The sequence below is a fragment of the Rhea americana genome, unplaced genomic scaffold (genome assembly GCF_003343005.1).
Source record: "Rhea americana isolate MKP2758 unplaced genomic scaffold, rheAme1 scaffold_251, whole genome shotgun sequence".
In the NCBI taxonomy this organism is placed as follows: Eukaryota; Metazoa; Chordata; class Aves; order Rheiformes; family Rheidae; genus Rhea; species Rhea americana.
Window position 1 is genome coordinate 518,140 of NW_028186370.1, and position 15,383 is coordinate 533,522.

A 15,383-nucleotide genomic window follows, 5' to 3' on the forward strand; every position below is an offset into this window, starting at 1 on the left:
TTACTACAAGCTTCTTAGTACTTTTCCCTCAACTGGTTTCTTGGAAGCTGCAGGGATTTTATGTCTTGTTGGTTCTCCCAGCGGGGGCTCCAGGAGTCTTCCAGCTGTGTTCGGCGTTGCATGTATAAATGTAGTACTGGAAAAGTTTGACAAATACTACTTTTTCTTCACAGCTAAAAGCGAGTAACACACTTCTATTTGCAGCTTGTGGCAAATAAGGAACTATCCCATTGTGATCTCTCTGACACTGCCTGCAAGGGTCACGGCTGTGTTCTCAGGCCTTTCCTCTCCTGACGCACAGGGGTATTAGCAACAGCCCTCCAGTAACACGAGCCTGTCTGGGAGCTATACATGGCACATAACCCTAAAATGCATTTACCATGCACCAGGCTAATTGGTTTCATTCCTAGCAATTCATCCTTTCCCTCTATTCCACTCCATTTAGTTTTTCTTCTTTGGAGCTTGTAAGTCAAAGGGAGAATGCACTTTTTGGAAACTAGCTTTTCATTATGCTATGTTCTATTTGATCAGGGATGTTAATGCAGTTTTGGTAAATTTGATGATGACAATACTTGTTTAATGTCTGCTTGAGTAGATCTATCATTATTTTATTCCTTTATGTAACAGCATGWTGGAATTCTGTATCATGACAGCAACTTTCCCTTCAGGCTGAAGGACAAAAACAGACAACCGAAAAAAAAATCAAGTGCTTTACTTAAAAGAAGAACTGCACTATAAGAAAAAACATTGACAGAGGATTTGATACACACATAACTGTGTGATGAGTCCAAGGGATTTCCTAGTGGCATGACTGATTCATGTGTCTGCACAAGTAGGAAAGAAGGACAGATACACCTGAGATAGATTATGACAGAAAGTCACGGCACAGTCAAAGATATATTAATGCTTTAGCCTTGAGAAGCAGTTAAGTTTCTGGGATGAAGGATTTCTGCAAATAAACATAACTGAACAGCAGATAAATGTTAATAATCACTTTTTCCTAAGCAGAGGAAACTAAGGAGTTGATTATTGGGTTAAAAAGGTAAGAACTGCTGCAAAGAAGATTAGGCAGAGGTGATCCTTTGATGGTCTTGGCAGTCTTTCTATAGTACACTGACTTGCAGGGCCCAGAAGTATATACTAACTGGAAAAAAAAAAAAAAAAAAAAAAAAAAAAAAAAAAAAAAAAAAAAAAAAAAAAAAGATGATCTGTAAAGGGTACTCACATACACTTCTTCACACACATACACATATATGCACATACACACACTTCCACAAAGACAAACAGAAAGATGAAATAAGCTTTCATGAAAGAAGTCACTCAGCAATGGGGATCCATCAAGGCCTCTACTCAAACCTTGCTTTCTAAAACAGAAAAAAGGGAAAACAGCTGATTTTATCCTGTCATAATCAAAATTCTGCTATACCTGAAGGTTGTATGAAATAAACTAAATAAAAGAAGAAATCCAAGTAATTTTGTGGACCTTGTGACTGCTGTTATAGTATTTAATTAGAGATACAATATATACATTATATTTATACCTTCCTAGTATTAAGTCATTTTCCCTCATGAAAATTCTGTTTGCCTTTTTGATTCACAGAAGATGAATCCTCAGCACCAGATGGTGACAGTGGCCTTTTGTCAAATGCACTGGGTCGCAGTGTCACTTTTTCTTACTGAGAGAATCAAACAGAACACAATTTCTTGGTATTTGATCTTTCACTCTGGAGGCATGATCCAATGTAATAGTTTCTGTATTTAACAATCAAATAATCTACAGGTCTATACAGAAGAAAGGGGATAAAAAAATGCAGAAAGGATGTAGATGTTTAAGCTTAAGAAGCAGAGAATCAAATAGAACCGAATTTGGTCATACTGATTCTAAAATAAAATTATCCTCTTATTTGAATTTATTTTCCTTTCCAATTTAATCTCCTGGCTTTTCAATGACAGCCAGATTTTAGCTGTTAAACACCTAAAATACTCTCATAACAGCTTTTCTTCTTAAAATACAGATATATATTCAACATTTTATCTAAAGATTCTGTTCTAGATCTATATAAAGCCTAAAAACAACAAAAAAAACACAAAACAAAACAAAAACCTAAGGCATTAGTCTCTCATTTCACACATATGACAGATACTTACTTTTAAAATATTTTGGGATATGCATAAAGTAATGCAACTGAAACAGTATCCTTTACCATCTTAATTCAGATCTAATGTTTTAATGCACATGGTTACGTCTCAGTGCACTGTATGCACACCTTATATAACACAAGCGATGTAAAGTCAGCAACATGCACAAAATGTTAAGCCTAAAAAAAACAAACAAACAAACAAACAAAAARAAAACTTTTCCAGAGATAAGCAAGGCATTATCGCCAACTGTTACTGGACCTTTCCACCGCAAGGTATGAAGATAAAGATAAGATGAGATAAATATGAAGGAGCAAATTTGCAGATATAGCAAACATCAGTTTATGCTGACAAAGCTACCTTGTTTTCATATTTCAGGAAATTAATTACTTAGGCCTAATCCTCAATTATAATATTCATTTTATAGTCCTTTTGAGATAAATGCATTTGAGGAGCTTAAAACATTTTACAATGCCACAGAAAACAGTAATAATAATTTTATAAAATTCTGCTTTATAGCAGAAATATGGCTTGCAGTGATTTTTTGTTTGGGTCTAGTTTAACATTTCATTTCCAAATCACTTTGATATTCCTAGAGTTTCATTGGCTGACTCTGTCATTCTGGGGTCATCTACAAAGCAACCTCCTCCAAAGGAAATGTTGGCAACACCTCTGTCAGCTGAGATTATCTTTCCTTCCTGCCCCCACATCTTAATACTGTTTTGTGTCTTCCTTAAGTTTATCTTAAGATAAATTTAATCTCCTGAAATTTAGAGTAATTTAGCAAATAAGTAAAACAATTTGTTCATAGAGCTGTATTATCACAGAATCACACAGAATCACAGAATGGTTGAGGTTGGAAGGGACATCTGGAAATCATCCACACCACCACACTCAAGCAGGTTACCCAGAGCATGTTGCACAGGATCACATCCAGGCAGGTTTGGAGAAGGAGACTCCACAGCCTCTCTGGGCAACCTGGTCCAGTGCTCTGTCACTCACAGTAAACAAGTTTTTCCTTAGATTCAGGTGGAACTTCCTGTGCTGCAGTTTATGCCTATTGCCTTGCGCCCTGTTGCTTGGCATCACTGAGAAGAGTCCAGTCCCATCCTCTTGACACCCTCCCTTAAGGTAGTGGTGGACATTGATAAGATCCCATCTTGGTYTTCTCTTCTCCAGGCTAAATAGGCCCAGCTCTTGCAGCCTTCCCTCCCTGAGAGATGCTCCAGGTCTTTAATCATCTTCATAGCACTATGCTGCACTCTCTGCATCTTTCTTGCACTGGAGAGCCCAGAATTAGATGCACTACTCCACCTGTGGCCTCACCAGGGCTGAGTAGASGCTGAGGATCACCTCCCTCAACCTGCTGACATGACACTCTTCCTAATGCACCCCAGGTACCATTGGCCTTCTTGGCCACAAGGCGCATTGCTGCCTCACGCTTAACTTGTTGTCCACAGGACTTCCAGGTCCTTTTACACAGAGCTGCTTTCCAGCAGATCAAACCCTCCTACCACATAAAACAATGGCCAAAATATGGAGACTACTGTCCACAAACACATTATCATGTGAAATTCTCCACTCAGCTTTTATTTGTCTATGCACATCCAAGGTTTTGCAAGTTCAACTCATTGAGCTTTATTTTCTCATGCTCAGTAGTACAATATTCTACAACTAATACTATTGACAGCCATGTGAGAAATGCTTGGGGAAGGCATGCCTAAAGTAGTCTCAGTAAATACACAACAACATATTTTTCATCTGTTATGAACTTAAAGCATTATTGTTTCTACAAAGCTGTTCTGGTATTTTATTAAAGCTTCAGTAATAAAACCTGAAGCCTAACTAAAGTCAGAAAAATGCCATTGCAAAAAGCATTGTGTATGGGCTTAACAAAATAAAACTTAATTCGTATACACACACACATATATATACATACATACTATATATATATATATATACATATATATATATATATATATATATATATGAGTGGTCCGATATTTAGATAGAATAGTGTACTAAATTCTACTGGAGTAACTGCAATAACTATGCATTTAGGAGTCAGAAAGCACATCAGAGGAAGTGTTCATCTCTTCAGTTGAAATGAAGATTTGTGAAATGTCTGCACATTCATGCAGACTAGCTTCCACAGTTCCACTTGAACAAAATCTCTGCCCCCACAAAAAAATTTTTTTTCTTCCTTTTTATAAATCTCTTGGCCAGAGGGCAGGGAAAAAGTTTGACCATTCACCATTTCAGCACCTCAATAAGAGCGTGAGACAGCACAGAATCATTGCACAGAATGGTCAAAATATCTAGGYAAAGAAATGCTTAAAAATTATATTAGCCTTTGGCTTCATTTAGAAATATATTATTAAAAAACTGAATCATGACAACAAAAACAGACAGTGCCACGGTGATGCTTTCATTCTGCCCAAATTATTGAATTAATTCTCCCAGTGTTGCTTTACTGGATATCCATGGCAGTATACAAACCTTACATTTCCTTAGGCCCAGAGAGGTTGTGGAGTCTTCTTCTTTGGAAATACTGAAAAGCCTTCTGGACAATGGTCTTGGGCAACATGCTCTAGGTGTCCCTGCTTGAGCAGGGCAGTTAGACCAGATAATTTCTAGAGGTCTCTGTCAACCTCAACTATTCTGTGACTTAAGTTTTCTTTGAATCATATGCATGTCATTGATTATTTCAATTACTACAAATATATCAAGAAGTACAAATAGATCCAGGTACACATCCTCCATTTTTTATTTTCAAATGATTTCATAATGATTTGTTGTTCTTACTGTATTTTGTTTAATTGGTGAATCAGTACAGCAACAACTATCACACCACACAATTTTACAGACTTAGAGAAGAAAATAAATAATTTTCCAGATACTAGAATAAAAATGAGAAATCCATAATTACTGCCTTGGGAAGCTAATATCAAARCCAGAAAGAAGAAGAAGAAAACCAAAACAAGTTAAAAAAAAAGATGTACAGCAAAGATTATAATGATGTTAATTATATAATAGCCCAGCCTATGTTCAGTTAGCAACAAAGTCTTGCTTGCTCATTAGTGGTTGCATAGTCTTCAACTTCATACTGTTAACCCCCATTAGAAACTGTGATAGAAGGAACCTGATACACTTTTTAAATGCAGTTTACTCACTATGGAAGCATGCTGCATGTGGGCAACATGGACAAAATCCCTAACATCAAATTGCATGTGGATGCCTATCTTAAAAAAAGGGGGGTGATATTTATGCTTCATCGTTACTCATCAGCTACGTTAGAAAGTCCAGAGTTCAGATGTCTGTGCCATTTTCTTGGGTATCTCATGCTCTGAGGAGAGAGTTTCAGTACCTAACCTAGGTACTGCTCCAAGCTCCATTTTGGGGTCAGACATCTAAAAATATTTTGATCTAGCAGTAAGGTCTAGCCACTGAGCAAGTATAGCTGCCAAATGCTCATTCTATCAAATTGCTGTCTAAAGCCAACAATCTTAGCCGTAAATCAATTGCAATTAAGAGAAATAGCACAGCTCCTTATGATATTGGTATGTTATTTAAATAAAGTGTGTTTTCAGTTTGTTTGCCTTCAAATAAATCCAAAGTAACAGATGAACCAATGATTTAATACAGAAATCTCATATATATGTCTAGCATTACATATTTGAAAGCACATCTAGTCTTTAATTTTAATAAAGAAAATGATTTCCATATTTGGACACAATTTATAACTCCCAGACTTGACAGCAAAGTATCACACTGTGATACCATCTGGGATGGGTAAAATAAAAGATGCCAAAAGAGAAGAGAACTTAAACAAAAAAAAAAGGGGGGGGGGAAAGGCAGTAGGAAAACAAAGATAGGCAAAATGACAGCAGAGTTTATGCCAAAACATTGGATAGGTCTATCAGAATAAAACTCTGACCAACTTTACTTGCCTACCCTTAGTTCAGAACAGGACTAGCTTCCTATCCAATGACTAAACAGTGCCTCTCCAAAACATTTAGGAGTAACAGTTCTCATCTGAAACCAGACCCAGTAGTATTGGCCATAGCAAGTCGTGTGCTGGAAGCAGCACAGACCTTCCTGTGTGCTCTGAACCACTTCCGAGAGCACACCTGCAAGTCTGCTTGTTACTAGCATTCACATTAAACATTTCTCAGATCTTTCCTTTTCATTAGGTAATAGCAACACATTTTCCATTCTTGATAAGGCAACTTTGTTTCCTTGAATAGTTCAGGTCCCTGTTTCTCCCTAATCACAGAAGGCAAGGGTTCTGACCTTGAAAATTTTCTACTTCTTCCCTAAGGATTAAGGGAACAGAACTTTCTGCCTTATGGAAACATAACTAATCTTTCCCATAACTCAGCAGCTGGGTGCATCCTTTTATAGCACTGTGTCAAAGGCTCCTTAGAGCTCAGTGGCTGGATGTGTATCTTAAATTTTTCTGCAAGGGGACATAAGGCTGTTCCACCATATTCTTTTATTTTCTCAGTTTCGATGTTTTTAATTTCATGGGTCAAGAATCAATGGTGGGAGATGCTATGGACCATACATTGCCCATAAGCTAGGTAACAATGACCACTAACATAGAGGTGTAAACTGAACAGCTCGAGCAGAATTGATGAAGAGACATCTGCAGTACTGGTAACTGAAGAAATCTTGAATAAACCTGGCATACAAACTCCAGTTTCACTCAGATTAGTTCTTATAGGCAAGAACAAACAATATGGTTCCATATTCAGGTTTGTAAGGAAGAGCTAATAATCACATTTGAAAATACAGTATTACAGATATAATGTAGACATCTCTTTCAAAGCAAAGTGCAGATCTCATATCTTTTCTAAGCTGTTCAGCGCTATAGGGCCTAAGTGCTAAAGAGCCAAAACACTCATCAGCTGTTTGCAGGAGACTCTTCATCTGGGCAAAATACGGTGAAAAAGAAAGAGAACCTTCTCACTCTCCATATTAATATTTTCTGCTTTTATTTTCCTTACAGTTTACTATCATTTTTGCACTTCCACATAATTCCCAAAGGAGAGCCCATGTCCCTGCAGAAGGATTGCCCAGTCATCATGAAATAGTGCTCCACCACAAAATCAGCTGAAGTATTCCACAGTCTTACACATTCTAAATACTGGAAAGCAGCACCTTATTTCCTTTGAAATAGATGCCACTTGGTAATTACTCTTGTGCCGTTGTATCAGCACTGTCATGTTTGTGAACACAAACTTTAGCACAGCATTCTTTARAAAAGACTTTTCCACTATGAAGAGTGACCTCACAAACCATTACTTTTAGCACATGCAACAGTCAGGTTTACTACAGTACATGCCAGGAACAAATAGCAATATATCCATCAAAAAGAGCTAAATTACTACTGTAAAATCCATATTCAATTTTTACATGCATCTGCTATAAAACGTATGCACGTATCTTTTGGTACCGTCTCTGTTTCTCATGAGAACAAATGCACTCATGCAATCCAGGCTTCCTCTTTATATTAGAACCCCATAAAATGTTTGAAATTTAAAGAAAAACGAAGCTTTTCTGTAGCAGAAGTGAAAAATCCTACTACTTATTTTTAATTTACTGTGAAACCAGAAGAGAAAATTAATGTAAACAAATGAGAAATGCAGTTTAGCATGAAGAGGTATGAAGAAAATATAAAAATAAACAAAAAGCTAAGCTCTTCTAGGATGCATTCAGTCTCACTTGTTTAGAAATACACTTGTCCTTATATTTCAGTGTAAGCACAAAACAATGACAGATACAGCAAATAAATGACATGATGATGTCTCTGTCTTGCCATTATTCTTCTGTTCTCTTCCTCCCTTCCCCCAAAATTCTGACACATACAGATAAGCCAAGGCAGCAGCAAAGCCTTTGACAGCATTCTTTGGTTTCACTTAGACTCTTTCTAAACTTAATGAAAAATTTCAACTCTACTGAAGGATAGGAGAGGGCAGAAGAGGAGTCATACCTCCAACTGACTTTCTTATGTGCGCTTTGCATAGAATACAGTTTTGTAATGGAAGTCTGCAAATGAACTCAGGCAATCACTGAAAAAACAAATACATAAGATATTATAAATACTCCCTTGTGGGCTGAAAATCCCAAGGATGAGAAGAATATTCAGATTCAGGAGTGAATCTGAATGTGCAATGTGGCCAGATATGGCCAGTGATGGTTTTAAAGTAGTATCAATCTTCCATATTACTATACGAGTATTTCTTTCTCTTTCTGCTTCCAAGTTCTTCTTCCAAGTCCAGGAAGAGTTCACAGAAATCCTAACAGCATCGAAAGTAAAACTCACTCTTATAGGATCCTCTGGTGTTTTGACATAGGACAGCGCTACACCATGCAACATTCTTCTGTTTATCTATTTTTCACCCACGAAGGAGAAGGATCCAAACAGAAAGGACTAAATATTTTGGTGGCTGATGGTCCCTTGTGAGAAAGAAATCTGTAATAGGGAGGAATACCCTCTCTCCCCTTATCCTTACATGGCTCCAGCTACAGCAGGACCCAATCAGAGGTTTCTCTTATGGATCCAAAGAGAATTTTAAATATCAGTCTACTTTAGATTTCAGGACTGTCAACCTAAGTTTGTCAAAAGTTAAGGAAATTCTTAATTTCCTTATGCCTTCAAGTGTGGAATCAGACAAAGTTTTCTTATATCTGGCTTTCAGCACAGTTAGCTTCACTCCTATACAAAACGATGATTCATCAGCTTTCTCTCACGTATTTTCACTGATCAAACAACTGTGACCACAACTGATGACTCCAAATAACATACAAAGCAAAAAACAAATGCACGAAAATACACTGAATTACAGTTACAGAATCAGCATCATGCTGCCATTTACTGCCTTCTACTTAGTTGGCAACTCAAAATTAAATGATTAAAAACTTACCTATAAGTTTCCTTGTCTATAAACTTGTTATTGATTATAACATTTTTTTAATTAGTCAAGGCAAATTCATCCCAACATCAGCATAAATTAAATATTTTAGGATTCTTTTCTGATGACTTCTCACAAGCTTTTGTTATGTTTTGTAATAAAGAGATCTCACAGGCACTGTCCTGAAAATTAGCTGAAAGGAGAGTTTTTGGGGTGATTCACATCTCTGCTGGAATGCTTCTCTCTCTGGATTGGGCAAAATCACTACCTCAACAAAAAAAAAAACAAACAAGCTGTGGCTATAAAAGCCTCTCAGAGAAGAAACAATGTACCTTTAGTTTATTAAAAAAGAAAAAAAGAAGAATTTTTATTTTCAAAAGGTTTACAATCTCCATAAATGTTCGATCCCTTGATCCCAATCAACTATTGCTAAAAATTATATCCTATGTTAAATTTATAACTAATTTATAAAACTGTTTCAGATTGTAGACACATTAATTTATAAAAGATCTCAGTTGTGAAATCAGTTTCCCTCTATTTTAAACCTAAGAACATGCAGGGATTATAAACACTCAAAGTACATAACAGTTTAATKAACTTATTATTAGGCTACCTTCAACCACTAACTATGCATAAAGATAAACTATCATCTTTGTGTGACAGGTATTTCAAATGTTCTTGAAACATGAAAACACCAGTAGGAATTTCCACTGGTAAAACTTACTGTCTAAAGTAACTCTTCTTCCTGACAGCTCACAGATCCAATCTTATTTTTACTTTCCTGAATGCCCCAATTAACAGGTAGTAAAAAATATGTATCATTTCAAGACTCCAAAGCTTCAAATTTGACAATAAAAAACCTCCAACTCCTCCAAATTATATATTATTATATAATAATAATAATAATTTGCCTCTGTTGCAGGAAACTGCAGGCTAAAATAGCCTTTAAGAAAAAGATGTTGAGGTATATGTATTCCTAACTGAAAGATGTGCAGGTTCAACATGAGAGTAAAATCTCGGGAGAMTTATGTATATACAAGAGAGGGTGGAACAGGTCCACATCCAACCTCACTGGCATTTCAGACCAAGAACAGGCTCCATAGCTGGAAGATCCAGATGGGAAAGGCAAACTCAAATCGCTAAGGCATTGTTAAGGGTACAGGCATCCTTTCTTCATCTGTAACAGGAATTCTTTTCACAGGTGTATCAGCAAATTACTCAAGCCTTAGGCAGGTAAGCACAAACGGACTTTTTAATTCATAAGCACTCTTTTCAAAGCATTTGAAAAAAAAAGTTGAAAACAAAGACTGTTGCTACACCCATCCCTTACCTAATGTCCGAGCTCCATTGTTCATCTTGGCATTGTCTACGTAACACCCTTTTTTCAGAAAGATTTTTTAAAAATTCTATCCGCTTAAATACTACTACTTAGCTTTTGCTTTTGTATTTTAAGGGATACACGAGAGTTTTGGGAAATCTAGCTTTAGTCTCGGCCTGTGTTTTTATGGATTATTCTGCTCACTTGAGGTGAGTAACAACAGAACAAAGCTCACAAAAGAAAACTACTTTTAAAGCATGCAAAGTCGAGGTTTCTATAATAAAAAGGAGCCTATAAGCCTACTGTTTTTTAATGAGAGGTATAAACTATGTGTTCTTTGACAACTACAGCACAGGGAGGGCTTCTCTCTTAATCCATAATCACCATATGCTCATTGTTGCAGCAGTTGGCTTTGAACAAGTTGACTCATATGTTTTCTCCAGCAAGAGATTAAAAGGCTTTGACTCTTTACTCTTCTTTATTCTCCTACACAAAGAAAATCACTGAGACACATCAAATATTATCACATTAAACTTGCTCTCTCAAACAAAAGGATTTTCCTATAAAGTACAGAGCCCAGAGCCATGACATGCCGGATGGCAACTTTGACGTCTCCACAATGGGCAAGGATAGCTCACTAAACAGTCCTCGTTCATGTTTAGATACACATCCTGTCTGATGAAATCTAGTAACACCCTAGTCACCACTTTCACAAGGGATTTACGCCCACTGCACTGATGGAAATGGCACCTTTTTCACAAATAAATATCTTTTCTGCACTTCTTCTGCGAGAACATGCACTTCAAATGCTTATTCATTTCTTTTAGAAAGAAGGGTTTATCTTGTATTTCAAAAAATATTTTCCAGGTATATACTCATAGGAAGTAGGGCATATGCATATCTCAGACTTTTTTTTTTTAAAAAAAAAAAACAATAAACAAGCTGTCATTATTGTACTCTATTCCATTTTACACAGCTTTACTATTACAAATTAATACTTTATTTATAAAATGGCTCTTCTATCTTTTAAAAAGCATAAGGAAAATTATAAACACAAGATTAACAAAGGTGCTATAACAAAATGATTCTTCAGATTACATAGTTTATTATATCTAACATGAAGCCTTTTAGTTTGGGATTTTAAGGGTCATGTGAGCAACCTAAGGATACATTCCAACAGATACTTAAACAGTGCAGAAGGGGAATACTTGTTTATACAAAAACAACAGAGATGCATGAATTATCAGCATCAAATTTTAGACATTCCCACTCAGGAAATGTACTATAAGTGACCAAGATTAAATTGATGAATCAAACTAAATCACAAACAATCAAAGTAAACAAAATAAATAGTTACAAAAGTCTGACTGAAAAGTCAGCAAAAGCAGGTTGCAGATTGTAACAGTTGTCATTGCTTCCACGATGGCAGCATCTGCTGTGCGTGAGGGAGAATCAGCACTTTTCCTCCTCCTTCAGACATGAATGAAACAACAGCAATAGAGTTTGAGCAATTTTCTAAAATAATTTAACAATGGGTCTATGGGCTGTATTGTTTCCACCYCTCTTGTGTTCTTACTATTTACTGCTAGCACTTCACTGCATGCCTTTTCTTCCAGATGCAAAATCAGAGTTTACTAGCTTGCAAAATAGCTGTATGTTTTTACAAAAGTGGGTTCACACAAAGTAATCAGAGTGAGCAACATAAGCAGAAAAACTAGACCGAATTTTTTATGTTGTTATCACGAACTGTGTGAAGAAAAAGTACTAGAAGAAAAATTCTCCTGTCAGTACAGTGTCAAAATTTTCAGTCACTGAACAAGCAAATGCTAACTAGCGCATATGGTATTAATGAGCTAAATAAGTCACATTATACTTTTTCTCCTGTGAAATTTATTTTCAAAGTTTTTATATAATTTTTACATTGCTTTTCATTTTTCCCCCCACTTCCCTCAACCACTGTAGACTTTCAGGCTCGAAAGACTTACAGCTTCAAAATTTTGTAATTTTGAAGCACTAAATTGGTAAATTCTGTATCCTCTAATCCTACAGTCGTTTGCCTATGTAAACACTACATATTTGGTTTCTAAAATATTTTCTTCATCACATGTAAGTGAGATAAATTTCATCTGCCTTAAAGGTTAAAAAATTCAATTAAAAGAATTCTACCTTTATTATTCCTGAGAGAATCTTACAATATGTTAATGACTGAGACTGCAAACTAGAATTATGGAGTGCGATCTAACCTGACCCAGCAAAAATTATCCGAAATGCTTGTAAATCTTGGTGAATTGTTAGGTAAACATTGGCTTGGCTTTAGTTGCTTTTCAGGTTCATTGCTAGCAAGGYTTGAATTCTAAGTCTCCATACGAATGGTTACCATTTCTTTAAGAAAGAAGATCTGAACGTCCTAAACAACACACCTGACATCTCAGATTACTTGCAACAGAACACAGGCTTTAGTTATCTCACAGACGATTTTGAGTTGCCTTAACAGGTACATTTACCAGCCTGCAAGAATCCATAGATAAATGTATCTTTTGGGGTGTCCTGGAGCCCTCTACCAGAAGCAAAAAGAGAGAAACAGAGAAAGAAGAAAGGATCTGTGAAGGTAAATATGGAGGAGTCATAATAGTAGTGTGCAGAAATAGGGAAGAAAACACGTAAACTTGGAGTAGAGRTAGCAAAGACATGTTGTTGGTGAAAGAAAAAGTTATACTTTTGTTTTGATTTAGAAACACTGCTTCCTCTAAGGAAAAGGGTTTGAAAATACAGTGACAAACAAGTGGTGTTTCAGCCTTATAAGAAAGAATAAGAAACTATACCAAAAGTTAATTTGACTGTCTGTTCAAAGGCTTCTGCATGTTTAGAGGACTAACACCTAGTGTAACATCAATGTTATTATTTCTGTCTAATTTTATGGCTTTGCTAGTCAGATGAGGTTTTTGGTTTAAATCAGAATAATTATAATCTGTAATCCACAGTTTATTATTAGTGATCTCAAGCAATTGATGCTTACCCCACCAGAGGAAAGCTGGGAACTTCAATCCACAAACTGGCACAATAAACTACAACGCAATATCCTATACAATTAAATGTATCCCATTAAAAAGAATCTGTGTTGCTTAACCCAAATTATCTGCCAGAGTGTCAAATGCATCAGGATATGCCAGATAAAGTGAAAGCAGACAATCCGAATTCTAGATAAATAACGCTGAAAGCATTCAGCCTTAAGTGCTAGCAACAAAATTGGTTATTTATCAAAATTTCTATTTTGGTAAATCATGAGCTAATTTCAAATCTTATTTCTAGTAGTCTCAGAATGTGAAGAAACTTCGCAAGCCTAAYTGAAGCATATAAAAGCTGTATGTGTTCTGTATATCACAGATATGCTTTAAATAGCTTTATCTGAATATACTTTACTTTTATACATTCAACTGTATAGGATTACTTTGTGGAATAACAGCCTCAGTATTGAATTTAAAGCTAGTTTTAAACTATAGGAAAAAAAAAGATTATGAAAAAATCATAAATTTCTATTTTATTGAAATTTTCTACTTCCATAGCTTAACAAATTAACCAACTTAATTCAATTTAGTGAAGCAACTCTTAGAGCCAAAAACATAAAATGTTGATACAGATCAAAAATGCCAAGGTGAAAAATAATGAAAAATAAATCCAACAAAATCTAAGCAGGGAACAACACAYAGAAGATCAGAAGACTGAGTGAAGACGAGACTGTTCAAAGATGACAAACTCTGTGTGGATGTTCTACAAAGCTCAGGGCAAAATAAACTACTCTGGGGCTCTTCATTCCCCKTTTTATGAAGCCTAAACACCTCTAAGAAGCTTAACATTTCACCTTCCAATCTCTAACAAGTTTAACCAAATTAGCTACCTTATATACAACACTGACAGCTGTGTTCATACTATACATCCTTACTGAAACACGCTGTTCCATTTGCCTTATTTTCCTTTAGCGAGTGAYTTTTTTATTTACAATTGTTTAAAAAAATACTTCTTTTCTATAAAATAACACTACAGTTCTGAAGACAGCTTTAATAAAGTGCAGAATAATAAGCTAGACCATATGACCCTCTTTCCCTGCCTTCATTTTGTAGAAACTCAATCTAGCAAAATCACAGCAAAAAGCAAGGTAACATCATGTCTGCAAGGTCTGGGATAAAGGCTAATGTGGAATTCAAATGGATAATATCARTTATAGAATAAAGGCAAGCAAAGAGGACCAAAACAGATATACAGATACACATTCATCTGTAGTTATGAAGCTTATGAATATCTTGATTATCTGCTTTAAAACATCTGCTTAACCTACCTAATGGTTAGCACAGGAACTAAGAAAATTAATAACAAACATACCTGTATTAGAGAGAGATCCTCAAGCTGCAACCTGAAGAGGTAGTTTCTGGAAATAATAATAATAAAAAAAAAAGATAAAAATAATTGTTACTAGTGTTTAAATAAAAACATAATTTCTGAACATAAAAGGTATAAAAGGCAGAAGCAGCAAAAATATGCCTGGGAGTCAGCACTGGAATTCTTTCAGGGACTGTCTCCAACATACAACTCTTGGGCTAAGGTAACTTCCAAACCTTCTAGTCTTCAGCTTGAAGGATTGGATTCATATGAAAAATGTAAATACACCTCATATATGTACTTTTGAGTCATTCACTCCAGTCTTCCACTAGACTCAATGGAAAGAAATACGCATGGCTTAGGCAGATTCATCTGGCTGACATCAGATGTCCAAACGAGAACAAGATGACACCCAGACTAAAATTGCCTGCTTCTCCCCAAACTGATGGGAACCTGATGCAATTAGCTCACCACAGATGTGTAAAGTTTGAAGCAATGGGTCCCACGGACAATAACTCCTCCTGCGTGGAGCCTGGGGGTTACTACACCTGGCGGGGAGAGCGTGCCTGACTGACAAGAAGCTTAGGTAATTTTTCTTGAGCCCATACTGGTACAATATATGTGTACTGCCACAA

The 15,383-nt window shown here is 36.0% G+C and overlaps 1 protein-coding gene across 3 annotated transcripts in view; it reads right to left on the reverse strand.

Annotated features, from left to right (window-relative positions):
* SEMA5A (semaphorin 5A) overlaps positions 1 to 15,383 on the reverse strand; it is a 304,442-nt gene that overhangs the window by 175,084 nt on the left and 113,975 nt on the right. For all 3 annotated transcript variants that reach the window (XM_085307061.1, XM_085307059.1, XM_085307060.1), the window contains exon 5: positions 14,752 to 14,797. In XM_085307061.1, coding sequence (XP_085163187.1) covers positions 14,752 to 14,797 — 46 coding nt within the window. The remainder of the gene's footprint in view (positions 1 to 14,751; positions 14,798 to 15,383) is intronic.